Source organism: Melanotaenia boesemani, chromosome 12 (assembly GCF_017639745.1).
Source record: "Melanotaenia boesemani isolate fMelBoe1 chromosome 12, fMelBoe1.pri, whole genome shotgun sequence".
NCBI lineage: Eukaryota > Metazoa > Chordata > Actinopteri > Atheriniformes > Melanotaeniidae > Melanotaenia > Melanotaenia boesemani.
This window is the reverse complement of record NC_055693.1, coordinates 14,873,676-14,894,508: the sequence shown is the minus strand read 5'-3', so window position 1 is coordinate 14,894,508 and position 20,833 is coordinate 14,873,676. Positions and strand designations below refer to the sequence as shown.

Sequence of the window (20,833 nt, the reverse complement as noted above, 5' to 3'; positions counted from 1 at the left end):
CTGCAATTTCAAGTCATTTACCTGGAATTTACAATTAGATTTTCTTCGGATGGTTTGTGTTTATTTTGTTCATGAAATGTTACTTTTATTCAGAAATGGGAACAGTGTTTTTTTTTTCCTTTTCTATTTTTAAACTTTAAAGGCAGCTGTTCGTGGATCGACAGACAAATACACCAAACACCACTGTGCTTACTGGCAACATAGATGACAATTTTAACATAGGTAACATTGGTAATCTCAGATATGGGAAAGGCATTATTCATCACTTCACATGCTCTGATCAACAAGTACATAAAAGGATGATCACATGTTCCTGAACGCTTAACATTTCAAAACAAGAAACAGCTGCTCTGCTATAAATCTGATTTTGACAGTGAAACTCAACAAAAATCTTTACTGTCTTTATTCTGTGTTTGTGTCTTGTTCCATTTTACTGTTGATTTTAACTGTGTGGAGCATATAGAGCATATCTCTTAAGAAAAAAAGATCTAGATCAGATTATTACAAATCAGAAACGTGTCCTTCAGGTGGCGTCTCAGAGTCTTTCATCCATGCTGCTTGCAGACGATGATGATGACACAGATGAGGTCTAAAACGGAGAAAAAAAAAAAAAAAAATTTTAAGTGTTATATTCAGGACTTCAGTCAAGATGCAGCAAGTATTTACACATATGAATATAATCAAAATTTCACAGCTAATATTAAAACCCTAAGGCCATGTTTTTTTACAGCAGAGCTGTAGCGTGATAATGTGGTCGTGGTGAGGAAGATCAAGGAAATGTGTCTTATCAAGATCCTTTTAACTGGTCATTGTTCCAGTGGACCAATGGACATTAGTTCTTTTTTGCTGATGATAAAAAACATGTTTTGAATGAATACAGCACTTGAATTTGTTTTTTCAGTTTCCCATTATGTGCTAAATAGTTATTTATGTTTACCATATACATCTTACAAGCCTATGAAGCTTAGAATCCCATTAGCTATATTATAATGTTAATATTCAGCAGGCGCCACATGGGACAAGATTTTGGTTTTGAGAATTTTTTTATTTCTGTTTTAAGTTTGAGTAGTGTAGAGTTTTTTTTTTTCTGACATTTCCCTTCAAATCTGAAAGACTTCTTCAGCTCTGACTGGTGGGCAGTTTCAAACATAGAAGTTGTAGTTGGGACATTCACACCTTGTCGTGGAACATACCTAAGCTTGAGTTTGGGTGTTTTTCACAAGAGGAGTGGTATATATGCAGTCCAGTACAGGAAGCAGTTAACAAACCTTAATTAGGGGAAACAAAACCATTTTACAAGAGCATAAACAACTCAAAGATAAGGGACTCTCTTTTAAAGGTTGTAAAGTCCACATTCTGGAGAGGGCAGACAAATGATTTAAAACTGTTTTTAAAGATGTCACCTTTAAAAACTGGAAAAAGCCAACATTAATCACAGAAGGTGGCTTCAGGTATTTAACACTTAAGGATGACTCATCTTCAGACAGTTTTATACCTATTCTCACCTCAACATCTCATCCAGGTAGGTACACAACTCACAGGTCAGGAAGACAGGTCAGACACATATGTGACCTCACCAACTCTGACAGTGTCATTGTCTTAACATTAGCTTATACCAATAACTCACCACCAGTCAGAACTATTGGAAAGCTTTCCAGATTGAAACTTCAAGAACCAAGGAGAGAAGTATAGTTGCCCTCATCCTATGTACTTTGGATAAGCAAAGTATTGCACATAATTAGATTTTTTTTTATCTGATATGCAGTATTATAGTTCATCTTGAGAAGGAACATGTCTGAAAAAGAAATCTGTGAAGTCCAATGCTTATTAAATTACTGCTTTGTGAAAAAAAGCCACAAGCAATAGAAAAAATTCTATGGTATGTGTTCATCGTTCACTGTTCCTAGTAAATATGACAAGTGATGGTAAATGCAGAAACTAATTTTGTGATATGTACTGACTTCCCCCTCTATTCAAATGACCCAATTCAAAACTGATGGAGACATGAGCTGGACTGCATGGTAGTCCAAGCTTTAAGGGTGCATTCACATCAAATAGTCCACTAGACTTGATATGACTGTCAGATCTAATCAAATCAAACTTTTTATATAGCGCTTTCACATACTAAGTGGTATGCAAAGTGCTGCACAGGTAAAACAATATTTTACAAAAATAAAACTTTAAACAACAATAAAATACGAAAGAGAAAAAATAATGCAAAGCCTGGCCTAATAATCATTATCTCTGGAGTTAAAAGCCCATGTAAAAAGATGTCTTTATAAAAGATTTAAATTCATTCAGGGTTCTGGCAGATCTCACAGAAAGAGGGAGACCATTCCAAAGTTTAGGGGCTGTTGAGAATAAAGTTCTATCTCCCAGTCACGAGGTGAGTCCAGGGGACTACAAACAGACTTTGTTCTTCAGATCTCAGAGCTCTGAAGAACAAAGAACCATTTAAACATTTAAAAGTCAAAAGTAACATTTTAAAGAAATCCTAAAAGAGACAGGGAGACATCAAAATTTGCTGAAGGAGAAGAAAAGACAAACAACGAAGAATAAAACTCGCTCATTTATTGGTTGATACAGGACAGCATCTTTTTCCACCACATCAGAGCAAAACATGGAGATGCGTCAAATCCTAGCAGCCATGTTTCTTTCAGAGCTTTTACTGCGTTGTTCCACGTCTGACTGCGAGCCTTTTCTCCTGGCTGTTGTGCTTAATCTCCATATGTTTTGGTTGTATTTACCCACAATGCCATAAGTTGTACCCATCAGTTCCATTGCATTGTAGTCCACTAGGTCTACATTTGCAGGCAGTTTGCTTCTTTGATCCCCATCAGAGTTTATTTGCACATTCACACCTCCCCAAATGTACAGGTCTTTCCAAGCAAACAAACTAGGAATTGAATCAGAAAGGCTAGTGTGAATGTGCCCTAAAGAATCCTTTGTGTAACCAGTTTCAGAACCAGTTTCAGACTCTAAACCTTTGGTCAGAGACTTTCTATAAGTTATTGACTTATCTCACACAATCTGTGTCTGGTCCTACTCATGAAAAGGAACATACTTTAGATCTTGTGCTTTCTCATGGCTTGAATGTTAATGTCACTGAAATATGCAACAAGTATTTTTGATAATCTGCCTGTCGCTGCCTTCTTCACCATTTAAACTGTGCACCCTGGTGTGTCACCTGTTAAATCTTCAGACAGCGTCACAGTTTCCTGCTGCTGTTCATGATTCTGTTCTTCCCAGCCTGATCGATTGTTGTACTGTTAGCGCTGAAGACTTTGCTGACCTATTGCATGGGTATATTGGACTCTTATTGCTCCATTCACGACCAGGTGCTGTAAATCTGCGTCCGAACCATGGATGGATGGATGATTCCATCTGTGCTCTCAGATGTTTGTGCAGGCGTGCTAAGAGAAGGTGGAAATGGGATCGACTTCACCTGTCTTTGGAGTCGCTGAGGGATTGCCTTTTCAACTATCAGACTGCTACAAAATCTGCTAAAACACACTATTTTGAAATTGTAGTCAAGTAACAGCCACAATCCCCAGGTCCTTTAGGGCAGTGTTAATCATGTAATCAACCCTTCCAAGTCCTCATGTATAGCACCTACATTCTTCCTATGCAAAAAAAATTTCATGGTATTTTCACTTGCAAGATTGCTGCCATTAGGTCTTTATCCCCTCCCTCTGGTTTGGATCCTGCTGTCCAACAGGACTGCTCAGAAATCTTTGAGCAGTTCAAACAGGCGTCACTGTCTGAACTCTCAAATGTGGTTTTTGACTTAAAACCTTCTTTTTGCCCCCTTGACAGCTCTCACCCTGTTAATCAAAAGTACTTTTAGCTCCATTGGGCCAGTTATTTTGTCCTTGATTAACTCCTGCCTGGCTGGTGTGTCCCTACCGCTTTTAAGCATGCTTTTGTGCAGCCTCTTTTAAAGAAACCGTATCAGCTACAGGCTGGTTTTTATACTTACCTTTCTATAAAAAGTGTAAGAGAAAATAGTGCATATACAATTACAGACTCACTTAGATTTTAATAAAGTTTTTTTTTAAAAATTCAGTCTGGTTTTAAGTCCCTCCACAGTACTGAAACTGCAATTTTAAGGGTTTTTAATGGCTTTCTTTTAATCACTCATTCTGGAAGTCCTGCTGTCCTGGTTCTTTCAGACTGCATTTGACACAACAAATCTTCCTAAAATGCTTGGAGCAATGTGTCTGTATCAGGGGCACTGTCTTGCGCTGGTTCCGGTCTATTTGTCGGATTGGTCTTGCGTTCATTTTAAGGCGTATTCCTCAGCTGTAGCCCCTCTCAGTTGTGGGGTCCCACAAGGGTCCATTTTGGGTCCACTACTCTTTTCTTTGTATATACTGCCTTTGGGCTCTGTGTTTCAAAAGCATAATATTGCCTACTACTGCTTTGCAGATGATGTTCAGATTTTTGTTCCCTTAAAACCACAGGGAGATTTTCTTACTAATCTGCGTAGTTGCTTGAGAGATTTAAAAGTGTGGATGGAATTAAACTTTCCCCATTTAAATGAGGATAAACTGAAATTGTAGTCTTTGAAAGTTCTGAGCTTCTGAATGGTGTTATAAGTGTTCTTGGTCCACTTACTTTACACTGTCAAACCCATTTGAAAAATCTTGTTGTGACTGTTGATAGCTCCTTTGACTTTCACCTGCAGGTCAGTTCAGTAGTTAAAAGCGTTTTCTTTCATTTGAGGCTGCTTGGCAAAATAAACATAGTTTGAGCTTGACATTTGCTTGGTTTTACTTTTTTTTCCCAGTCTTATATCATTTGTTTTTTTTTACTGATTTTTATTGTGTATTGTTTTACTGTGTAGCATTTTATGTTGTAGTTGCTTTATTGTTCAGCACTTTGAGCAACTGGGGTTTCAGTAAATGTGCTTTAAATAAACTTAAACTTAGACCTGAAATTTATTTTCAGTTTACTAAAACGGGTGCCACACTACTGCTACTACTGCTAAAAGGACATTAGGAGTTATATTCTTTTTTTAGGGGGAAGGTGCAGGTAGGTGACGCTGGTGGCAGGTAAGTGACGCTAATGCTGTAGGTGACGTAGTTTCGGGGAGACAGCAGATTCAAACTAGGCGCACCCAAACATTTATGCTTTCATTCAATTGTATTTTGTGCCAGTCTAATCAAAATATTCTTTAAAGTAGGAAAATAGTGTCTTTAAAAGGTACACTCTGGAGCACAGCGGGGAGGATTTGGCCAGCCTGACAGATTTTATAGACCGTTGTTACGACAGAATCGTCATGGGGAAACCAAACAACACGTCCACCCCCTCCACCTCATCTAAGGCCAAGAGACAGCGAAATGAGGATCCACCTGGAGCTATTTCACCACAGGGGAACGACTCAACGGATGTTCTTTTCTCTATAGATAAGAAACTCAGTAGTTTTGATGTGCGTTTGAGCCTGGTAGAAATTCTCCACAAGGAGTTCCAGGCGCTAAGTGAATCACTAGAATTCAGCCAGAAGCAGGTGGAAACTCTGGCTGTAGAAAATGCTGGTTTCAGAGAGTCGGTAAAATCCCTTACCGAGGGCTTGACCCGTCTCTCGAAAGAAAATAAGAAGATGAAGGACACGGTTATCGATCTGCAGGCTTGGAGCATGAGAGAGAACCTGGTATAGGGGACTAGGGGTGGTGTGCCGTGGGTCTGCCGCTGTCCCCATCCTCTCATGTGGGAGGGTGGGTACTTTCTGGGGTATGTAACGGCTCACTGGCTGTGGTCCCTGAATGGCCCAGTCGTGGGGGGCGGCCTCTCCTGGCCTGTCTTGCCCTGGGGGGCCTCCTGGGGAGCAGGGGTGCCTAATGCCACTAGAGGCTCAACATCCAGAGGGAAGTTTGCTTCCCTCTTACTTCCCTCTCTCTCTGTCTGTCTCTCTCTCTCTCACACACACACACACACACACACACACACACACACACACACACACACACACACACACACACACACACACACACACACACACGTAGGGAGTTGGGTGGCGTGGAGCCATGCGGGGTGAAGCGGAGGGGGCCATTCAGTGGTCTCCTTGGATGCACCCTGTGGCGACTCGCCTCTCAGTTTTAATTGCACCGAGACACCAAAACACAAGAAACACAACACACAAACAACACCTGGGGGGCATGGCATGCGGTGCATGTCAGGCGGAGCCACTTAGGTGGCCCGGCTCCCGGCTCATTGCGGTCACTGCCCCTCAATTTTAATTGCACACAACACACACTACATAAACAGTCAGGAGCGGGGAGGGAGAGGGTATTGGGGACCTCTCACAACCCTGTTCCCCCTGTGTGTGGCCGGGGGCGGGTGGGGGGAGGTGGTTGCCCAGGGGCCGGGTCCAGGGATGGCTGTGCTGGTGGGCTGCTGGCTCTGTGGGTGTTGGATCAAGAGGGGGGGGGTGCTTGGGACTCGCTGTCCTCTGGTCCGCCTGGGGTGTCCCCCACGGGGCATGGTGGGTGGGTTATGTGTGACGTGACTGTGTTATGGTGAGTGCTTGTGGGTACGGCACAGGGGAGGGTGTGAGTGTGGGGTTATATGGGGTGCAGATTGGAGTAGGTGGGGAGTGGGGGGAGGGGGTCGATGGCCCCCTGGTTCCCGGTCTGTGTGCGGGCCCTCTGCCTTTGGGGGGTGGGGCGGCCGCCTCTGGGCTCCTGGGGCCCTGGGCCCTTAGCTTGGGCTGCCCTGGGTGGCCAGTCCCTGGCGGGGCCGGTGGCTGCTGATCTTGGCCCACTGGGACCTGTGCCCCAAGACCATGGGGGGCTCTTGCTGGGGCTCTCCTCTGCCGCCCTTTGGATGGGGCTTGAGTCGTCATCATGGTGGGGTAGCTTGGGTTGGTGCTCCGGGGCTGCTGCTGCTGAGGGCCCAGGTCCCTGGCCCTGGTCTGCCTCTGACCTCCGTAGAGGCGTGGTCGCATTTGCACGATCTCAGTCACCACTCTTCATCACTGATCACTCCTTATTCCTCATGCTCTGCATGCTGACACAGTCACAGAGTTGTCCAGTGGGTTTTATATTAAGCGATAATTCTTTTTTTTTATTTTTCCTATGAATTAGTATCTGGTTGCTGTTATGTCTTTTTGATTTGGTTATTATTTAAAAACTCTTAATGACTAGCAGCTCTGTTTTTTCTGTGTGTGCGTTTCTGTTTTTGTAAAAGTTGTAGGAAATTTTCTGGTGTGTTCATGAACAGGTGTAACAGTTTGTTGTCTGGGGATGGTGTGGATTGAAGGGTCGTTTCCTTCTGTATGTGATCTTTTTGTCTTCTTTCTTCTTTGCTTTTTGCTCTTTTTGCTATTTTCCATCTTTTTCTGTCCCCTCCGGTCAGGTCCAGCAAGATTACATAGATTCCGTGATTCAAAGTAAATAAATAAATGAATCAGATTGTCAAGAGGAGCCTTACCCATAAGCCTCCCCTTGGCAGAGCAAATTTGTTCAGCACGATACATCAACCAGATTATCATTTTGCTTGCTATGATGCTGGACAGGACAAGTTAAAAAAAAAAAAAAAAAAAAAAACTTGAGTTATATTCTGGAGTTTATGAGTCTCTGTATCAAATATACAATTCATATAGATACATTAGATGTTGCACTAAAGAGTCATATTGACTCAAATATGTCATTCCTAGCTTAAAAAAAGAAAAAAAAGTTGGCTGTGAGCATTTAAAAAGCACCACTCACCCTTTTTCGTTCTGGGTCAGTCAGTGTTTCAGGCCTGGCCTCCTCCTGCTTCTTCTTCTCGCTGATTGTTGGACTGTCTGCGGTGAGGCCTCGAGCATAGTGTGTTTCTTCGAGGAGGTGACGTGTGATGGTCACCCCTTTACCTTTAAGCTGTTTATAGACGTTCTTGCTCGCTACCAGCATCTCCAGGTTGTTGCCACTACTGCGGATCATTTCCACCACTTCGTCATAGCCTCTCTGCTCCACATTAACTCCGTTTACTTCTACTACAATGTCACCATTCTCCAGACCTGCTTCATCAGCTGCTCCACCCTTCACAACCTGAAACAAAGAATGTCTCATTACTTGGTTTCATAATAATATTGAGTATATAGTGGACATTCTTGTTATGCTTACATCCTCAATGTATTGACCACAAACTCCCTGGATGCCATTTAAGTGAAAGCCATAGCCAGCGGCTGCCTTTTCCATCTGACACAGCTTAGGCCTTAGGTTCTCTCTACTGTCTTCAACAGGTGTGGATGGTTGGACAGGAGGATCAGTCATAGCTTCGATGTAACTGGGTGGTGAGTTGGAATTCTTCATCTCCTCCAAGAAAAGCATTGGAGACACATCCCCCTGTGAAGTACACAACATGATAGTATTAGAACTGTGTGCAGTATACACAAAACTGAAGACAAGACAGAAATTCTGAGGCTCACCAGCTTATACATTTGGTCTGTATCTTTGTCCACCACAAGGAGGCAGCAGCTGTCTCCACTTTGCTTGATTGTGTCCACCACCTGCTCATGGGTGCAACTCTCTACCTGCTTGCCTTCCACAGCAACCACTCTGTCCATTTCCTTCAGACCTCCTCTTTCTGCCGGGCTGTCTCTGTCTATATCCTTTATGAAGTGTCCTATAAAGAAGTAAAGGTGGACATTAGCAAACACAGCCATATTTCTTCAGTGTAGGGTCCATGGTATGTTTTTGGCCTTGCCTGGTTGTTTGGGTTCCTCTCTGAGCAGGAAGCCATATCCATCAGATCCTTTGGTCATGTTGATGATGCGTGGTGTGTGAGGGAGATACTTGACGGTTGCAAGCCATGCTCCTATCTTTGTTTGTTTGCTCTGATAGAACTTGTCTGTTTCCTCATCAGTTAGTAGGAACATCATGCTGTTGCCTACCTGTCGGATTTTTTCCACCACTTGATCATGTGTGAGGTTTTCTACATTCTCCCCATTGATCTCTAGCAGGCGGTCTTTGACTCGGACCCCTGCTCTGTGTGCCACTCCTCCTGAAATTACCTCTGTCATGAACAGACCTTGCTCACCTGGTAATATAAGCAAACCATATATACATATTCTAAATTAATGTCCAAACATAAAAAATTAAGCAGAGATTATTGTAATCTCATAATCTCTTATAAAGTAAGCTCTCACTGAAAATAAATGTTTTGTTTGGAATATCTTAAGCTAATGCTTATTCTCTTTCAGCATGAAACTATTGTTGTGTTCCTTTTTGCTCCTCTGACTTCAACATGGATGGTTGTTGCTAACTCCTTTTCTGAAATGACTCCATTATAAAAATGTTTGCAAAGGTAAAGAGTTTTTATGATGATTATGGTGGATTGTTATATAATCTACTACCTTATCTGGTGGTAACTTGACTAAGGCCACACGTAACAACACTAATGGGATTGAACGTCCATAACCAGAAGTGTGCACTTTTGCACATGAGCATTGAGTACAGAGATAAATCATGGCAGTGTCTCGTGATATGTCTTTTGATTTGCGTCTGTCATTTTTTTTGTGTACATTTACACACAAATACTTACATGTAGGAATACAGTCTCAAAGCATGTCTGTACACTAACACAAAAGTAAGATTAATCACTATTAACAGACAAAAAAGTTTTTCTATTAAGGGCTTAAGGATTTGCCTTTTGAATTGGATACATGACTGTGAGGCTTGGATCTGTCCCCCAAAAAGTGAGACAAACTTAGAAAATAAATGTTAGTAGTTATCCCAAACTGTAGTCCTTTAGCTCTTCATCCTAAACTCACCTCTAACTGAACGAAGAGAAAACTCAAAGCCTGAGCTGGACTTCACCAGGTAGCAAAGCTTGGGTTTTGGAGCCTCTTTAGACACTCCATTGAGAACTGGTCTGCTTTTAGGGTCTGACAGATTTATTCCCTGAGATTTTGCTTGCTTGTAAGATGACTCATCCAGAACATGAAATGTGACAGATGCTCCACTGTTTCTCACCAGCTCCACCACCTATCCCAGAGAAACCAAGAAGGCTTAGAAAGAGGCTTGAGGCAGGATTATCCCAACACCAAACACGGTATTATTGATTTGATAAATGCAGTGCAGTAATTCTACATCTTGCTTACCTCTGAGTGGGACAGTTCATCAACAAATGTCCCATTGACCCGGAGGATGCGGTCTCCATCTTTCATGCCAGCCAGTTCAGCTGGACCCCCCATTTCCAGGCAACGGATCAGGTGACCCTCCTCACTCTGCTCCACCCTCAGATAGAAGCCAAAAGTTTGACCAGGCCTCTTGGTCAGAGAAATCACCCTTGGCTTGTATGTGGCCATGTCCTTACACAGAAGATAAGGGTGAAGAGCACAAACAAAGAAGAAAAAAAGACTAATTATAATCAATTATAATTAATATAATTATAAGGAATATCTATATCTGCCATCCCTATGTGACATTTCTGTGAGTTCAGGTTGGCTATGTAACATTTCCATGTCAAAGTGCATTTTGTTATTGAATTAAATCTTAGGAATAACTATGCATATGCTTCTAAAACACATTCCAGCTGTTTTGATTTGAGATTATGAAATACTATGATAAAAAGACAAGGCAGGCACATCTGATATGTTCTGCAAATTTTCCTAAAATAGTACTCCAGTAAAGGAATCACGATAGTCACTGAATTAATCAAAAACTATGAAAAGCTGTCATTCTTCTCTAATTCACCTCTCTTGGGGCCATTTTCACCCCTTTAACATAAATTTAATAACAGATTAACCAGAATACAAAAAAGTTACAGCAGTGCTGATGGCTTCAGATAAAAAGTTAATCTTCCATGACATCTCTTGAGGGGCAGTTAATGGTTAATAGCAGACACACAGGACTTAGACCATAAAACAGATCTCATGAACTTTGAATACATAATAAGGATTGACATTGTTATTCTTGTTGAGCTGTTTTCCTTGTAGGAGGGTTCATAACAGATGTGCATGTGTGCTGATGATTAATCAACAACATGCATGCAGATGCCATAACAAACTGCACATATACTGACTCTGAACAAGAAATGTGTTTAAAAAGTTTGTGATCTGAATTAGGCAGCGTGATTGGTAAGAACGCCTTGATCTGAATCTGAGTGGTGTTTCGATGTTGGATTTCTGTGCTAGCCACGGATTGTCCATGACAAACACCATTTTCAGAAAAGAGGTTCAACTTACACCTCTGGCGGAGTTTCATTTATGTCCCTGGTGAAATGAGGCACATTAAGTCCAAATAGGCAGCTGACAGGTACTGGCAGACTAAGTGGAAAGCAGCTTTGGTGGTTGCTGAGGCAAAAGCTTGGGTGTGGGAGGATTTTGGAGAGGCCATAAAGAATGACTTCTGAATGGCTTTGAGGAGATATTGGCCCCCCATCCGGCGGCTCAGCAACACTGTGTACAGTGGGTATGGGGTTCTGCTGACATTGTGGGTCCATTGAATGAGTACTTTGAAACCTCTTCAATCCCAACAATCAGCACATCTTCTGATGAAAAAGCAGAGTCTAGGGATGCAGGGTTGGGCTCTCCTATCCCAAGGGCTGAGGTCACCAACAAAGTCAAAAAGATCATCTGTGGCAGGGCCCTGAGGGTGGATGAGATCCACCCAGTTCTTAAGGCTCTGGATGCTGTGGGGCTGTCTTAGTTGATACAACATGCAGCATTGCGTGGACATCAGAGAAAGTAAAATGGTTTTGTTCCTAGTGAGGTTTGGACTCCGCCGAGGCTGCCCAATGCAACTGATTCTGTTCATAACATTTAGTGACTGAATTTCTAGGATCAGCCAAGGTGCTGAGGGGATCCGGTTTGGTGGCCTAAGGATTGGGTCTCTCCTTTTTGCAGATGATGTGGTACTGTTGGCTTCATCAGGTTGAGGTTCCAGTTCTTGCTGGAGCATTTTTCAACACCTCTTAATCTGAGACTATTGTCCTCACTGGAAAAGGGTGGCAAGTCTTCTTCGGTTCCGAAACGGGGTCCTGCCCCAAGTGGAACAGTTCAAGCTTCTTGGGGTCTTGTTCACGAGTGGCGGAAGGATAGAATTAGAGATAGACAGGTAGATCAGTGCAAGGATCAGGTATTTTTATGGTAACGAAGGAGCTGAGCAAAAAGCTGAAAATTTACAGGTCAATCTACATTCCTCCCCTCACCTATGGTCACCAAAAGAACCAAATTGCGAATACAAATGGCCAAAATGAGTTTCCTCAGCAGGGTGGCTGGGCTCTCCCTGAGAGAGGGTGAGACGCTCGATCATACAGAAGAGGCTCAGATTAGAGCTGCTGTTTCTCCACATAAAGAGGAGCCAGATGAGGCTCAGGTATCTGGTTGGGATGCCTCCCTGGTGAGGTATTCTTGACACATCTAAAGCTGGGTACACACATTAAGATTATCGGGCTGTTTTCATTCTGATTTTTCCCCTTTCAGACCAAGGATTGCAAATGCCCAATCATCTTAAGTCTTATAAGATTTTCCTATAAAATTATCATTTGGTTTGAGGTGTATTAAGAGCGAATTTGTCCTGACAATCAGGTCTGAAACAGGTCGTGGCTGACAATTGGAAGTATTGAAAATTTACGACCAAAAGTCTTCATATGTGTGGGGAAAGCCGACAATGACTCCTGAGTTGTGACTGTGTGGAACGGAATGTAGCCAAACAGACAGCGAGCTGACTGCGGCGCAAGGAAGAATATAAAGTCTGTTTTCACGCTGTCTCCATTCTGTTGTTTTTGTCTGTTCTGGATTTTTCTTGTTAGTTATAGTCACAAGACCACCATCATTACTTAATCGTGTATGTCTTCTGCCATGTTGGGTGTTGTGTTTTCCAGTTGTTGCCATGGTTTTTTGTATTTGTTTTTTCGATCGTTGCCATGTTTCTACTTTGTTTTTGTTAGATCACATGTGGTCATTTAAGATTTCTGGCTAGGAGGACAAGCTTCTAGATCAGTTGCGGGACAACATCGTTATGTGTGTGTTGTTCTGTGCTGAGATTATCGGAGCACACCACACACAGTATGATCAAAATGTCTGATCAATGCCTGATTTTTTTTATTTTCATGTGTGACGTCTCCAACAGATAAAAAACAGAGGAACTATGTGTCTCGGGTGACCTGGGAACACCTTGGGATCCCCCGAGACGAGCTGGCTAATGTGGCCAGGGATGGTCTTCCCTGCTTGGGCAGCTACCCTCATGAACCGAACCCGGGTAAGAGGGAAAAAAATTGACGGATGAATCGTGATCTGGATTTTTTGTGTATATTTTAAATACCTTCAGAATTTGATGGTTTTTCATAATCATTTTTGTAGAGTAGCACATGGTTGCAGTTTTCATAACTAAAATGTAAACCTCTATATTTTGTAACATTTTAATAAATTGGAGTCATAAATTAAAGTTAATTGCTTTAATGCTTCAAGAAGAAGGCACTTCATTCATCATGTGAATGAGGTGATGAGTTCAAAATTACAAGATCGAAGGGATGCCATAAGTACAAGCGCTATATATGCAGCTCAAGTAAAAATGGTTTATGACTATTCATCCTTCATTATATATAACACTTCATAATCTCAATATATGAACTTTTGAACTAGGGCTTTGCAGTAAATGTGCTTCACCCTTGACTACGAGTGACCATTAAAAAATTCTCTTCTTGCAATCTCTTGTTTTCTTTTGTGACCTGCTCAAGTAAAATTTCCTCTATCTTAAGAGGTCAGAAGAGGTTTAAATATCCTGTAATTTACTTTAAAAATCTCTAAACATTACAAGAGTCTGAAAAACACCACAATACAATTTTGCTGTTTGTGTGGTTACATTCTTTCAGAAATTCCTATACCTCTGACAATTTTTCCAAATCCTAACCAAGAAAGTGCTGCTTTACATGTTCTTATTTATATTATTCAGAATAAGTCCTTAAATGCACATTTTATCTAAACTTTTTACTGATTACATGATATGTCATGGCAAATTGTTAGAAAAAAAAACACAATCCCACACCAAAAAATGCTATAGTGTAGTGTGTTCACTCACCTGTTCCTCTCAGTGTCTAAGTCTAAAGGGAGAACTCACCTGTCACTGATTAGCTGTTATTGTGTCTTCCAACTGCTTCCCCCCCTCCTCCTCTGCATTCTGCTGGGACTTTGACGGGTCAAAGGTGAGCTTAAAGGCTGAGTTATTTAACAGTGTCTCATGTCATGAATGTCTGCGAAGGCGGTGGCCTTTTGCAATCTGTCCTCAGAAGGTGAGCAGTCACCTGCTTAGTGGTCAAAGGTACAAGATGCAGATGGCAATTAGGCAAATACATCACAGTTATCATCAAGAGAAATGCATCTTGTGCATATTTATTTGTAAAAGTCTTATAAAAATTATTTATGGAACAACCAAAATAAAGGTAGTCAGGCCCATCAGTACTCTAATTACTTTTTTGATTTTTTCATCATCTTAAAACCAAGAATCCAGTAACATTTATAGTAATCTTTATGTAGAATAAATAAAAATATTCACTCATCTCTGTGACACCTGTTTTCTAATCCAGTCTAATTCTGCAGTTCAACCGTCAAGAAGAATTTCACAAATTGTATATTTAAGCTTTGAAATCACACTGTTGTATTATATGTTAACTTGTGCTAATCTCCTAATTTATGGAAAAACAATTCAAAGGCGGCTTAACAGCCAAAGACCCAAATCATTTTTATTTTTTCCTACTAAAACATTTCTCCTAAAAACATGTGTTTTGGTTTAGGGAACCGAGATAAACCAACAGTAGCAGTTTTCTATTTTTACGCTTTACATTAGTCTAAAACAGATTTTTCAGAAGCAGCTCCATGGTTATGGTTAAAGTTTCACCTCTTTGCTTTTCTTATATCCTTCATAAAATGCATCTTCAGCTTCAACATGAATTATGCTAAGAATATAAAGCTTCTACAGACAGCTTGTACTATGAATGAACTCAAGATTAGTTAATTTCTGACTGGTTTATAGTTATTGTGGTGTGTAACTATAGACCACAGCATGAGTTATGAAAGGCTGAAACTGCTGTCCTTTGGGATGGGACAAAGGTGATGAAATCTAAAGTAAAGCCAAGCAAAACTAATCTGCAAACTGTAAAAGTTAATTCATGACTGTGCTGCCACAGTATTTTGTTGCTGAGTGACTATAATTTGAATTCAATCCTAATATTTCCTTTCCTTTCTTATGCCCTCCAAGAAGGCTAAAAAAAGTTGTATAATTTGGATGATTCAGTCAGAGTAATGCAAGACTAAAAAGTCTTTGAGAAACATAGAATAAGATAAAATGGAGCCCGTGGTGTATCCAGTAAATTTATTATGGGGTATAGGTGGACAGTCAATATAATCAATATCACTAACTTCATTGTCTATTTTTAGCTTTTGTTGGAATTTTGTTTAAAATAAAACGATTTTGGGGGTTTGGAAACCCTTACATAACAGCTTTGAACCTTTTGCACTTTAAAAAACAAAACTCTGTTTACAGATTTGAAATGATATCTTACAAGATATGAAATTTAAAAAGAAGCAAATTGGTGTTACAAACAAAAAGTCCTTTATCTCACAGAGAAAAGAGAAAAGGTAGGCTTTAAACATTATTCAAATTCCAGAGTAAATACACAAGACCAGTGATCCACCAATCAGTACAAGTCCAGCTGTTCTTGTAGCTGCAGGATTAAGTGTGGCTCTGTTTTTAAGGTTACCATGACGACCCCACCCACTCACCCTGGAACCACTTTTTTACACACTGGTTGGCCACATTTATAATGTTGGTTCTACCAAACATGCACATCTGTAACATTTATGGTCAGCTTTTACAATTAATTCAGAAAATGCAGATTAATGTTTCATGACAATACTCAACTTTATTTATACAGCACTTTATGAAATGAAGAAGAGCAACTCAAATTTGTCTCACCTTAAAGATGTGATATTTTTAGCTTTCTATATAACGGTGTCAAAACACATGTTATATTAAAGAGCACAAGTTTACTTCAACACTAAGTTTTGTTACATGACATGGAGTTTTTTTTTATTTAAATTATAGTATAGTACAAATTTCCGCTACATTTACAACAGAAAAAACTAATGTTAAAACTTTTGCATATTCAAATAATATCTTGTGTGCAGTTTTAAAATATTTTACTTTAGTATTTCTAATCAGACCTCTTGTATTTAGTGTTTGTAAACTGTAAAAATAATTTGTGTTTTTACAGACTATTAAGAAATGTATGAAAATAAAAATGTGGTTTACATGAAAAGAGTGAGAAATTTGTAGCTGAAAAGCAATAATGCACACTATTTAATGGTGAGAGCCAAGAAACATTTCCACTAGCAAGGCCTTTTAAAAGATTGTCTGGACTTGCTTTAGTTGTCCATTATTTTTAACCCCCCCCCCCCCCCCCCCCTTTTTCTTTTTTTTTTTTTTTTTTTTTTGGCGTACTGCTCCCTTTTAAAGCACATTACCACCAGCAGCAGTGATGCATATGTTAGATGTGTGTAACTATTAGTGTATGACATCCATTACCTACCTTCCGGACATCTATTGTGCTTCAGCAGCCTGCAAGAATGTGTATTATGTTACTCTGTACTGTCTTTGCAAATATGCTTTAGAAGTGGTAATATAAATAGTACAAGAGCCATGTCATTAAACATCACTCTTCTGCACTTACCTTTAAGGAAGGAATGAGCTGTTAAATGTAATCACATTTTGGCTCTTGTGCAGAAAACAATTACAAAGTAGGCACTCCTCTCATTCATTTTTTTTAGAGGTGATTTCTGTTAAAGCAGTTGTGTGTTTCAGTGTCGTGGAGCAAAAGGTGCAAGATTATCATCTGAGATTTAGAATAAAACAAAATGCAAAAAGTCCTTTCTAAATAATTGTGTAAAAAACTTTCTAAAAGAAATAGATTCAATAACTTTGATCTAAGATCAGAATACAATGGTTTGCAGATTATTTAAAGCTTGAGTGTTGAAACATACTTTATTAGCAACTGGGACAGAATCATTGTTTTTGTTATGTTCTTTCTTCATCATTTATTCTTCTGACAAAACTCCTTTCTCACTGAGGTTTACCATACACTTAGTTTCATAACATGTCTTCTTGACATGTCTGGAAAGTTGACCAACTCAATCCTTTTACTGCAATGTTATGCAGTCCAATAAAAGTGCAATTGCCTTTATTCAAGCACTTAGGATTACCGTGACCTGGATGTCTGAGAATCTATGCCAACATCATGGTGTTGTAGTCTCACTTTCCAGTCATTTAAGCTTTTGAGTTGTGCGATTACATGCAAGGTGACTAGCCCATTTTTTTTCTGATTCCAAATAAAAATGTCAAGTTTTTGTGCTCATGCACAAGTGCTCATGCTCTTTGCAGCATGCAGAAGATAACTGAGCTGTGTTTTCCAATACCAGCTGGAAGGTTGTGAATATTCGATTCTCCCTTTTGCCATGATTTTCTGTTACAAACCATCATTAGGCATAAACTGAAGTAGGCATGCCCTGAGTTACGCATAATTTGAAATCTTGTGATGTTAAAATTTGGTGGAGATTTAATTTGCATTTCTGAATTCACAAACTGCTCAGTAAATTTGGTTTTAACTAGTGTTCCGGAGCGCATACGGTAATTTCTAAAACAGAATCTCTTCTGGTATTGCAGTGCTGCTGTATGGCCTGACTATCAAATTCAGTATTGATATTCAGGTCTTAGTCTTTATATTCATAGATTTCACTAATTTGCCTGAATATCTCAATCATCTTACATACTGTGGATGATAAATTCCCCTTATTTTAGGATTAAATACACTATACTTAAAAGTTTACATGATTCATGAATCATGCAATGCATACTTTTTTATGTACTTCTACAAAATGTCCCAGTGTCTTTGGAAATGGGATTGGTACTCTTAGGTAAAAAGCACGAGGATACAATTTGCCCCACATTGAGATGCACTTTATGCAAACACTCTGATAGTGGATAGATATATGTACCTTCAATCCAAGCACTAATGGGGCTGTTTATAGGCTGGCGATCTGAGCATCCCCATTAGGAGACACATAAATCCAACCCCCCCTACAGACACACACATACACACACCCACACATACACACTACTAGCCTGGAATGATGTTTGAACAATCAATCCCAGGGGTTCAGGAGCCACAGGCAAAGGAGAGATGAGTGGAAGGAGACAGAAATCCTCTTCACCCTGGCAAGGCACCAAAGCATTTACCATCCATTACCTCTAGTCATCACCTTGTGTTTAATGTCTCTCTGTGATGCTGCCTGTATTCATGAGTCCTCTGGAAGTGCAGCTGTTTATTTGATTGTTATCAAAACTGTAGACGTATTTATAGAAATCTTACCAAAGTATGGATATATGTATTAAAGCATCAAAGGATATAGACATAAACTGTGAAAAACTACCCCACAGGTTGTTAGGTGTAGCTTCAGTAATCAACATGGTATGCCAGTTTGAAATTACTATACTCAACAGGGAGCACTAGTCTCTCTTCTCGTCGTGATTGGCATCCTCACACAACTCGTTTATCTGGGTTAAGTGGTTCTGTACATGACCTGCTGAAGCCACTTAGACCAGGAGAGAGATTAGAGAGGAGATGCTTGAAATAATGGCTCATTTTTTCTAGGAACTCATTGATTGTTTAGAGACCAAGGAAGATGCTCCCTGCTCTCCAAAGTAACTATCACACCTCAGATGGCAGTGACATTTTAACCTCCTGAAGGCACAGGTGGCCTGAAGTTGTTCTGTTGCTCTCAGGAAAACAAAAGGCATTTAGTTTGCATGACTATGCACAGTGCTGTCAACAAGTTCAAAACCCAGACATGACATGTGAATTGTGTTGCATTCAATCTTTAATATCACAAAACTATCCCTTCAGGCTTTGGATTAGGGATGTCCTGCAAGTTTAAGTAGTTTACCTTCTGCAACACACCTGATTCATACTCAGACTTATACAGAGCTTGATTTCAAGCTCTACATAGTTCTGCCAATAACCACTGATTTAAGTCAGGTACGTTGCACCAGGGACACTTCTATCACCTGCAGGACACTGACACTTGAGGACCAGCATTGAGGATTCCTGGTTTAGATAATATATTACTTGGCGGGGATTAAAGAAGAAGAAGAAAAAAAAAAAAGATAAACAAAACAAACACAATTTGAGAACCTTTTGTAGAACCCCATTGTCACCTTAACTTGTGTTTTTTGCTTTGTTGATATGCTACCAAATTTGACTTTTTTTCACGACTTGGGTTTAACATCCATTTAAGAAATCATAACTACTTGATTAAAGTAAAAAAAAACAAAAAAAAAACATTATGGTCATCAAATTAGTTTCTGTGTTTTGATTCTTTAATTCTGTCTTACGCAAGCAGCATACTTTGTCCCCTGTTATTGAGGAGCTTCTTTAGGAAAGATGAAAACATCACATAGCTTCCCATCGTTACAGTACAGGTTAGCTAAATATGCTAACAAAGTTTTAACTCCAATGTGTCCAAATCATAGCAATCTGTTTGACTTCCTCAGAAGTAGTTTGTTGTCTGTTAACTTCATAACAGACACTATACATTATAACTTTATACAACTTCTTAGTACAGCTTCCCTCTAAAGTTTACCACAAACGTTATAATTTTCTCTGTGCTGACTTTAAGTTGACTGAAACACAAACACATCATGTGTACAAAGACAGCATATACATGCACATGCAGCTGCTGTCAGGGCCATTAGAGGAAATACACTGTTAGATTCAACCTCGCGCTTGGTGAATAAAGGACACCTGGAGAAATTCTGAAACACAGTTAAGTCTTTTATTTATTATCAGGTCAAATTAAGAATAGCAAAACTCCCAAAAGACTATCATATTTTTTATTGTAACTAAACCAAAATGATAAATTACAGAGTGAATATCAGCTGCATAATGTATCGGTAATAATGTTGTGCTTGCATTTGTTCCAAACTTTATTCGCTGCAAATCTCCAGAATTTGTTAAATTTTTCAGATTTTGCCTCAAGGATGGTAACACAGAGGAGAGTTTCTTCCACAAATTGCTTGTTTTGTATGTTCTAAATATTCATATTTTATTTTTATTGTTATTTTTGTCCTGTCATTTGCACGTATTTACAGTTTTTTTTTCCATTTTATGTTTATTCTTATTGACGATTGTTTATTGATGTTGATGTGAATGTGTAAGTGTAGAAGAGCCCTCTGTCCAAGGCTAATATTCTCCCAAGGCAGACAAATAAAGTGGCTTTGACTTTTCTTTGGCAAACGAAATTATGTATTACATCACTGTTGTCAGTCCTTCTTTTTTTAAATTTTTCTATCCCTAATAGCTATTTTCATGGTTAAATTTAGATTAAACAGTTTAGAAATGATTGTGGATGATATGGTTAGAGGCTGCTGGTAGGAAAAAGACTCACCAAGGATCTCACATCATCCATAAAGTGGTGCTGAGTGAGCAATTAAATGAGTAATCAAATAACTACGGATAGTAACTTTTACAAGCACAGCCAGAGGACAGGCAGACCTGTGGGAATCCAAAACAAGGTTGCATAACAACCATTTAAAATATTTTAATATCCTAAAATCTAGTTAGTTTATTGTTGGTGGATTACAGAGCTAATGATTATGACTTTGATAATCCTAAATGGGATAACATTTTGATCCACAAAACACGCTTATGTACTAAAATCTGGGTCTACATGCATCTGCAAACTGGACCTTTTCTCCAGCATAGAGCCGAATACCATCATGTAAACGTCCCTGTGGAGATGGGTTTATGCCACACGAGGGAGACAATGAGCTTGTAAAACGCTTCATCCGCTTTGGGT

General features: G+C 39.8%; 1 protein-coding gene across 3 annotated transcripts; it reads right to left on the bottom strand.

Annotated features, from left to right (window-relative positions):
* Positions 1-59: 59 nt before the first annotated feature.
* On the bottom strand, positions 60-17,323 carry pdzk1 (PDZ domain containing 1). 3 transcript variants are annotated; one of them, XM_042002028.1, is made up of 9 exons: positions 17,183-17,323; positions 14,046-14,229; positions 10,085-10,294; positions 9,755-9,968; positions 8,689-9,021; positions 8,411-8,607; positions 8,106-8,327; positions 7,710-8,030; positions 60-589 (listed from the first exon to the last, which is right to left on the bottom strand). In XM_042002028.1, the coding sequence occupies exons 3-9, from the start codon at positions 10,289-10,291 to the stop codon at positions 536-538; spliced, it is 1,548 nt and encodes a 515-aa protein (XP_041857962.1). In that variant the 5' UTR covers positions 10,292-10,294; positions 14,046-14,229; positions 17,183-17,323; the 3' UTR covers positions 60-535. The 3 variants fall into 3 exon arrangements, with proteins under 3 accessions (XP_041857962.1, XP_041857961.1, XP_041857960.1); XM_042002027.1 differs by lacking the exons at positions 14,046-14,229; positions 17,183-17,323 and adding an exon at positions 14,007-14,045; XM_042002026.1 differs by lacking the exons at positions 14,046-14,229; positions 17,183-17,323 and having other exon boundaries at positions 10,085-11,091.
* Between the last annotated feature and the right edge of the window lie 3,510 nt (positions 17,324-20,833).